General features: G+C 41.6%; 2 protein-coding genes across 3 annotated transcripts in view; both read left to right on the top strand.

The window, feature by feature from the left end:
* Window positions 1-3,764: 3,764 nt before the first annotated feature.
* On the top strand, window positions 3,765-6,944 carry LOC128630381 (NLR family CARD domain-containing protein 3-like). Of its 2 annotated transcripts, XM_053678882.1 has the most exons (7): window positions 3,765-3,848; window positions 4,008-4,129; window positions 4,588-4,704; window positions 5,115-5,169; window positions 5,402-5,416; window positions 5,546-5,606; window positions 5,890-6,944. In XM_053678882.1, the coding sequence occupies exons 2-7, from the start codon at window positions 4,077-4,079 to the stop codon at window positions 6,942-6,944; spliced, it is 1,356 nt and encodes a 451-aa protein (XP_053534857.1). In that variant the 5' UTR covers window positions 3,765-3,848; window positions 4,008-4,076. The 2 variants fall into 2 exon arrangements, with proteins under 2 accessions (XP_053534857.1, XP_053534856.1); XM_053678881.1 differs by having other exon boundaries at window positions 5,402-5,606.
* A 61-nt stretch (window positions 6,945-7,005) lies between these two features.
* Window positions 7,006-8,220, top strand: part of LOC128630388 (NACHT, LRR and PYD domains-containing protein 12-like) — a 4,920-nt gene continuing 3,705 nt past the window's right edge. Inside the window, exon 1 of the mRNA XM_053678900.1 lies at window positions 7,006-7,475. Within this exon, the coding sequence (XP_053534875.1) occupies window positions 7,006-7,475 (470 nt within the window). The remainder of the gene's footprint in view (window positions 7,476-8,220) is intronic.

Here is an 8,220-nt window from a genome sequence, read left to right as displayed (position 1 = left end):
CTCTCTAAACCCCGCCCATACATACATGTTTCAGACACACCTCTCTCACTCTCTCTCTCTCTCTCTCTCTCTCTCTCTCTCTCTCTCTCTCTCTCTCTCTCTCTCTCTAAACCCCGCCCATACATGTTTCAGACACACCTCTCTCTCTCTCTCTCTCTCTCTCTCTCTCTCTCTCTCTAAACCCCGCCCATACATGTTTCAGACACACCTCTCTCTCTCTCTCTCTCTCTCTCTCTCTCTCTCTCTCTAAACCCCTGAGCAACAGTTTGTAGGTAGTCTAATTTATGATCTTTGTGTTTTTCCTGAGCAAGAGCTTTGTGTGGAGACACTTATTTTATGACCGGGGGTCGTGGTGTAAATCCTATCAGTATGTTTACGATAATGAGTTGGTGTCTGGGGGTGTTAATGGCTTTACGATACCCCCAGCAATAGGTAGACTCTGTGTTTAAAAGTGGAGTGAGTTACACAGAAGTCTCTAAGATCTCGGCTGTGTACCAGTGTTTGCGCTGTGTGATTTAAACGAACCTGCGGCTTCTCATTTTAGCACCGCTAAAGTTTTATTTTTATTTTGAGGAATACTTCAAAGAGGAGGTGGCTGTCTATCGTAACAGTAAGTGTTTTATTAGTGGTGCTTGAAAAGCACTACTATTGTTCTCTTGCATACTTATTATTATTATTATTATTATTATTATTATTATTATTATTCCACGTTTTTTTCGGCGCGTAACTAGTCCCGCACCGTTTGTCGGAGATCGACAGGTGAGGTGTCGAATCAATCGGCTTATTGAGGAGAGGTGTGCTATGACTTTTATAAGTGATCGGAATGCCGGAATTCCCGCTACAGAAGCTCAAATTCTGAAAATTTCCAATAGACTTGCATTGAGTTATGAAAGTATTGGCCTCTAAACAGAAATCTCTAAAAGTTTTGCCTCCGTACATGTTCGGCTCTAAAATGTATTGGCACACGATCTGTTCGGCTCTAAAATGTATTGGCACCCTATCCGGCCGGCGCTCAAAAGTATTGGGACCCCGCACGGCCAGCTCTCAAAAGTACTGGCACCCTTGACAGTTAGCTCTAAAAAGTATTGGCGCACTACAAGGCCGGCTCTAACAATGCTGGCTCCCTATCTGTCTGGCTCTCGAAAATATTGGCACCCTATTTGTCCGGCTTTAAAAGTATTAGCACCCTAAACAGCCAGTATAGTGCTAACACATGCTAGCAACATGCCAGCATGATGCTAAAGCATGCTAGCATGATGCTAAAACATGCTCAAACATATAAGCATGATGCTAAAACGTGCAAGCATGATGCTAAAACGTGCAAGCATGATGCTAAAACGTGCAAGCATGATGCTAAAACGTGCAAGCATGATGCTAAAACGTGCAAGCATGATGCTAAAACGTGCAAGCATGATGCTAAAACGTGCTAGCATGACGGTAAAACATGCTAGCATGACGGTAAAACATGCTAGCATGATGCTAAAACATACTAGCATGACAGTAAAACGTGCAAGCATGATGCTAAAACGTGCAAGCATGATGCTAAAACATGCTAGCATCAAGCTAAAACCCTCTAGCAACCTATCCATCCGGCTCTCGAAAGTATTGGCGCCCAATCCAAATTTTGCCAGTGCAAGCACCACTCACATTTTCTTCAGGAAATGTACCGTCCTAGTTATTATAATAATTATTATTCTTCTTCCACTATTTTTTGGCGCGTAACTTCTCTCGCGTTTGTCGGAGATCAAAGGGTGAGGTGTCAAGTTGATCGGCTTATTGAGCAGAGGTGTGTTATGACTTTTATAAGCGATCGGAATGCCGGAATTCCCACTACGGAAGCTCAAAGTCAGAAAATTCCCCACAGACTTGCATTGAGTTTTGAAAGTATTGGCCCTCTAAACAGAAAGCTTTTAAAAAAATTGCCTCCGTACACATTTGGCTCTAAAATGTATTGGCACACGATCTGTTCAGCTCTCAGAAGTATTGGCACCCTATCTGGCCGCCTCTCAAAAGTATTGGCACCCCGCACAGTCTACTCTCAAAAGTACTGGCACCCTTGATGGTCAGCTCTAAAAGGTATTGGCGCACTACACGGCCAGCTCCAACAGTGCTTGCGCCCTATCTGTCCGGCTCTCAAAAGTATTGGCGCCCCATTCCTGTTTTGCCATGGCAAGCACCATCCACATTTTCTTCAGGAAATGTACCTTTCTAGTTATTATTATAATTAATGGTGCTTGAAAAGCACTACTATTGTTCTTCGGCAAACTTAGTATTATTAATAATAATAATAATAATAATAATAATAATATTATTATTATTATTATTATTATTATTATTATTATTATTATTATTAATGGTCCTTGAAAAGCACTATTATTGTTATTTGGCAAATTTATTATAATTCTTCTTCTTCTTCCAGTTTTTTTTTCGGCGCGTAACTAGTCCCGCACTGTTTGTCGGAGATCGACGGTTGAGGTGTCGAATCGATCGGCTTATTGAGGAGAGGTGTGCTATGTATTACGGAAGTGATCGGAATGTCGGCATTCCCGGTACGGAAGCTCAAAGTCGGAAAATTTCCCATAGACTTGCATTGAGTTGTGAAAGAATTGGCGCTCTACACCGCCAGCTCTAAAAGAATTGCCTCCATACACGCCCGGCTCTAAAAAGTATTGGCAACCAATCTGTCCGGCTCTCAGAAGTATTGGCGCCCTATCTGGCCGACTCTCAAAAGTATTGGCACCCCGCATGGCTGGCTCTCCAAAGTATTTCCGCCCTACACGGCCAGCTCTAAAAAGTATAGCTGCACTACACGGCCGGCTCTCAGAAGTATTGGCGCCCTGTGACTCCAGCTCTCAAAAGAATTGACGCCCATCGCGTCCAGCTCTCAAAAGTATTGGCATCCTACACCGGCAACTGTCAAAAGTATTGGCACTCTACGCTTCCGGCTATCGAAAGTATTGGCGCCTGATCCGAATTTTGCCATGGCAAGCAGCACACATTTTCTTCAGGAAATGTACTGGTCTAGTTTATTATTATTATTATTATTATTATTGTTGTTGTGTATGTGTGTGTCTGTCTTATTATTTCTGTGTCTGTGTTATTATTTCAGACATCAGATATTTCTCATCTATATTAAATGTTTTCTACACATTTGATCATTTTAGAAAATGTCTGAAGGATTTTTACACGCACCCCTGCTCTCATCAGACAGAACCTCGATTGGGAAACACTGGGTTAGTTACTCGTCTGACCAATGTGTTTAACTTACTCTCCATCATCACTTTTATTCTGAGTAACATTCATTATTCACACAAAAACTACTTACACACCAATCCTCACTAATATCAGGATACTCGCTCTCATTAAGGGAAAACCAGAGAAAATACATTTCTGCAGATATTTAAGTAAACTTACTCAGTGTATGAGTTCTGCTTCTTTATCTAATGATCTGCTGAGTGTTTCTAGCACTTCCTGGTATTTTAATTTTGTTTATATATTTGTATAGAGCTCTGACAGTTGTTCGTGCTGAATGAAGTCATGAGATAATAAATGAAGGTAATGAAATGATAATGTGTGTGATGTAGATTTTACCAGACTTTTAATTCTGTTCTCTGTATTTGCAGCGTTTTCAGGCTTTTACTTTCAGTATTTACAGGCCTTTGCTCGATGAATCAGAAAGCTGTCTGATAACAAACCACATCTGTGTGTGTGTGTGTGTGTGTGTGTGTGTATTACCCTACCTCACTGCCCCTCCCCCTCTGCAGAATAAACGGTTAGCAAGTGAAAGTGAAAGTCAGTCTCCATTTTGTGTGGAGGGGAAAATACAGCATTTCAGGAGTAAAAACACAGTGAGTATCTACATCTAAAGCTATAATATATAAACACACTGAATGTACACTAGAAGCAGAAGAGTTTTGTGGGTTTGTACTGAAGTTTGAATGTACACAGGCTGTTTTATGACTTGATACAGAGACTATTTCCTGTAAGTGAACTCTGTGCTGATACAGGGTTTGATTTAACACGCCGATGTTGGAGTGAAGTAAACGTGTGTCCTGCTGTAATCTGGAGAAGGAGACATGACCTCCAACATCAGTGTGTCTGGAGAACAGGACTTAAAGAGAGACGAGAGGTGAGTTACTTTTCCATTCACCAGCAATAAACACACACCGTCTCATGGAACAGATCTGTATCTCTAAGCACTCACTAGTTAACAGAGGAACTAGACTTTGGTTTAAGGTGTTTAATAGCAGTGAATATATCACTGATCTGATCTAAGAACAGTTTAGAGAAATCATTCACTGAGAGAAGAGTAAAAAGGACTGTGTAATGTGGAGGAGAAGAGCAGCGTAGCTTTGAGTCAGTGAATTCTACAGGCTTTAAGACCCAGCTGAGTCAGTTATCTGTGATTGGGACTCCTGACATCAGTGTAATTCCTGAGGCATGGGGCGTGTCTCCTGTTTGAATAAGTGTGCAGACTGGAGCTGAATTAAAAAGATGGAATTATTGGTGTTTAATGATGAACACATTGTGTAACAGTGCTGAGACAGCAGAGTATTAATTATTGCTGATATTTCTGTTTAATTCTAGAATGATGGAGGGAAAGAGATCAGACTCACCAGAACCCAGCTGTGTGTCCATGAAGAGTGACGAGTCAATGGAGCATCCACTTACCTTCAGAGACGGAGCCAGTTCTCCTGATGTGAGGTCAGTACAGTGAGGTGTTTTACAGCAGTGTTCCACCTGATCAAACTCACTGGTCTCATTCTGAAGCCCTTCATGATCTTTATCAGGTGTTGAAGCAGTAAAACACTAAACTGTGCAGTGCTGCAGCTCTCGGACTGGCAGTGAGGTAAACTGCTTTAAGAGTTCAGTTCAGTCTGCAGTCCCTGAGCTGGAGGGTCTGTGGTGCTACACAACAACATTTACACCTGGGACATTAATGACTAGATCACTATTTTATTCATAAACATGTTAGTGTCAGTGAGAAATCCTGAAATCAGTGTATTGTGTTAAGAGGATAGTGTTAAATATCTGACTCTGTATGTATTAGTGTGTGTTGTGCAGCTATGAATACATATAGTCTATATCACATCATGTGTTTTATTTGTTCACAGACCACAACAGAAGAAATCAAACCTCAGCAGAAATCAGTTGGACTCCATATTCAAGGTGTGTGTCTTTTTAATGTGTGTAACTTGTGTGTGAGCAGGTTGCAGGTTTTTTATTTAAGATCATGACAATTTACTGATTTAATAATGTGCAGCAGCATTATGGGTAATCAGACAGAATTTCAGCTGTAACTGTGGGAATAGAAAGAGACTTTTATTCTTTTCATAAAATAAAAGCATCTCAGTGTGTAACATTATAATATTTAGATGTGTTCCTGTGTGTTTCTAACCAGGAGCTGGAACACAAAGTCATCACTCTGATAAAGAATGAGCTGGAGAGGTTTAGGAAGCTCCTGAGTCCAGATTACCCAGCATGCACTGAGAGGGAGGTGGAGGATGAGGAGGATCTGCACAGTGTCAGAGACGGAGCGCTGAAGATCACACTGCACGTCCTGAAGAACATGAACCACACAGATCTCGCTCACACACTGCACAACAGTAAGAGCTCTGAGTCATGGCTTTATTCCATCAGGTTCACTTTAGAGAGAGGAAATAGTTTTAGATAGGAACACTTTTAGTTTGAAGTTCGAGTTTAGTATCATGTACATCTGCTGCGTTTCTGTTCTGTTCGTGGTCCAGCTTGTGGTGACTCTGTACAATGGTCCTGTCCTTCAGGAATATTTACTACATGAATCAGGAATGAACAGCAGCATTTGAATTTTACATTTAATCCTGTGTTCAGTGATTTTACATTAAAACATCTTATTACTTTGTTTATTAGAGTCTGTGGCCTCTGTGTATCAGACAAAGCTGAAATCCAGCCTGAGAGAGAAGTTTAAAAGAATTAATGAAGGAATCTCACAGCATGGAAGCTCAGCACTTCTGAATGAGATCTACACAGATCTCTACATCACAGAGGGTTGGAGTGGAGACGTCAATAATGAACATGAGGTGAGACAGATAGAGACAGCGTCCAAGAGACCAGCAGCACAGGAGACACCCATCAAATGTAATGATCTCTTTAAAGACAAGTCCATCAGAAGTGTGCTTACTAAAGGAGTTGCTGGAATTGGAAAAACAGTCTCTGTGCAGAAGTTCATTCTGGACTGGACTGAAGGAAAAGCAAATCAGGACGTCACCTTCATGTTTCCACTTCCCTTTAGAGAGCTGAATCTGATGAAGCAGGAACATCTCAGTCTGATGGATCTTCTTCATCACTTTTTCCCTGAAATGAGAAAACTACAATTAATAGACTTCTACAAAGTGGTGTTGATCTTTGATGGTCTGGATGAGTGTCGACTTCCTCTAAATTTCCAGAAGAATGAGAGACTGTGTGATGTGACAGAGTCAGCCTCAGTGGATGTGCTGCTGACGAACCTCATCAAGGGGAATCTGCTTCCCTCTGCTCTCCTCTGGATCACCTCTCGACCAGGAGCAGCCAATCAGATCCCTCCTGAGTGTGTAGACCAGGTCACAGAGGTACGAGGGTTCAGTGATCCTCAGAAAGAGGAGTACTTCAGGAAGAGGATCAGTGATCAGAGCCTGGCCAATAAAGTAATCTCACACATGAAGTCTTCAAGAAGCCTCTACATCATGTGCCACATCCCAGTCTTCTGCTGGATCTCAGCCACTGTTCTAGAGAGAATGTTGGGTGAAGCAGAGAGTGGAGAGATCCCCAAGACTCTGACTCAAATGTTCACACACTTCCTGATCTTTCAGATCAAACACAAGGAGCAAAAGTACCATCAGAAATGTGACCCTGATCCTGATCCTGATCCTCCTGAGTGTTCAGGAGTTTCTGGCTGCTTTATATGCATTTTTCTGCTTTATTTTTAGAAAGACAAATGTGTTAGTGGAACAAAGCACTGGACTTTTTAATTTCTTCAGAAAGTCAGACATGTCTGATCTCCTCAGGAGTGCAGTGGACAAGGCCTTACAGAGTGAGAACGGACACCTGGACCTGTTCCTCCGCTTCCTTCTGGGTCTCTCACTGGAGTCCAATCAGACTCTCTTACGAGGCTTAATGCCACAGACAGGAAGCAGCTCTCACAGCAAACAGGAAACAGTCGAGTACATCAAGGAGAAGATCAGGAAGAATCCATCTCCAGAGAAATCCATCAATCTGTTCCACTGTCTGAATGAACTGAATGATCATTCTCTAGTGCAGGAAGTACAGACTTACCTGAACAGAGGAGGTCACAGTCGTCTCAGTGGAACCAGACTCTCTCCTGCTCAGTGGTCAGCTCTGGTGTTTGTGTTACTGAACTCAGATCAGGAGCTGGATGAGTTTGATTTGAGGAAATATGACCCATCAGAGGAATGTCTTCTGAAGCTGCTGCCAGTGGTCAAAGCCTCCAGAAGAGCTGAGTGAGTATTTTTATTTATAAATGTATCACTGCATGGTTTATTATTTTAATGTAACACTGAACTGCACTGTTTGGATTAATGCTGGTTAATAATTACTCTAATCATCTTTAAACAAACCTCTGGTACCGTTACAGAAGAGTTTCACTTTTTACACCAACACGTTACGTCTGCACTGAGGGCGGGGCCATGTGGACAAAACCTTCTATCACCATTTATTACCTTTTCTCTAAAACTGATGAAGAAATGATCTCTACAGAATAACTGCATGTATTCATCACTGTTTTCTGATCATTTTGTGATCTAAACACCAGTGAAAGGCACTTTTTCTTTTCTCCTTTCATTTGAAAGTGACATTGAACAGAACTTCACAAACGAGAAGAGAAACAGAACACTGTCACCATGGGAACAATATGAATACAGCATGTGACATTGGTGATATAGAGGATATAGGAAAATATCTATCAATAGACATGACTGATTATTCTATTTTCTGGTCCTATGATGTGTATCAGCGTATCACACCGCCCAATCTGCACTGAGGGACACGTGAGAGTGTCGTGGAAAACAATCTTTCCAGCCTAAGTTAAACACTTCAGAGACAGAGGGTTTGTAGATGCCAAAGGTCATCAAACTTTATTGAAACAACAAAGTGAGACAGTCTGCAGAAAGTCTGAATTATACACACACACACACACGTCTTTATATACTTTTCTGAAGCAGTAAAATTATCCCTAGGCGGGGCATT

This window comes from Ictalurus punctatus, unplaced genomic scaffold (genome assembly GCF_001660625.3).
Source record: "Ictalurus punctatus breed USDA103 unplaced genomic scaffold, Coco_2.0 Super-Scaffold_100056, whole genome shotgun sequence".
Lineage (NCBI taxonomy): Eukaryota > Metazoa > Chordata > Actinopteri > Siluriformes > Ictaluridae > Ictalurus > Ictalurus punctatus.
The sequence above is the reverse complement of the archived record's forward strand: the minus strand, read 5'-3'. Positions and strand labels throughout refer to the sequence as shown.

Bases quoted from the DNA above. Each gene is read 5' to 3' on its own strand.
- LOC128630381 (XM_053678881.1), top strand. From the start codon at position 4,077: ATGACCTCCAACATCAGTGTGTCTGGAGAACAGGACTTAAAGAGAGAC. The intron at 5,170-5,401 runs GTGTGTGTCTTT...GTTTCTAACCAG, and splicing joins AGTTGGACTCCATATTCAAG to GAGCTGGAACACAAAGTCAT. The intron at 5,607-5,889 runs GTAAGAGCTCTG...TTTGTTTATTAG, and splicing joins CGCTCACACACTGCACAACA to AGTCTGTGGCCTCTGTGTAT.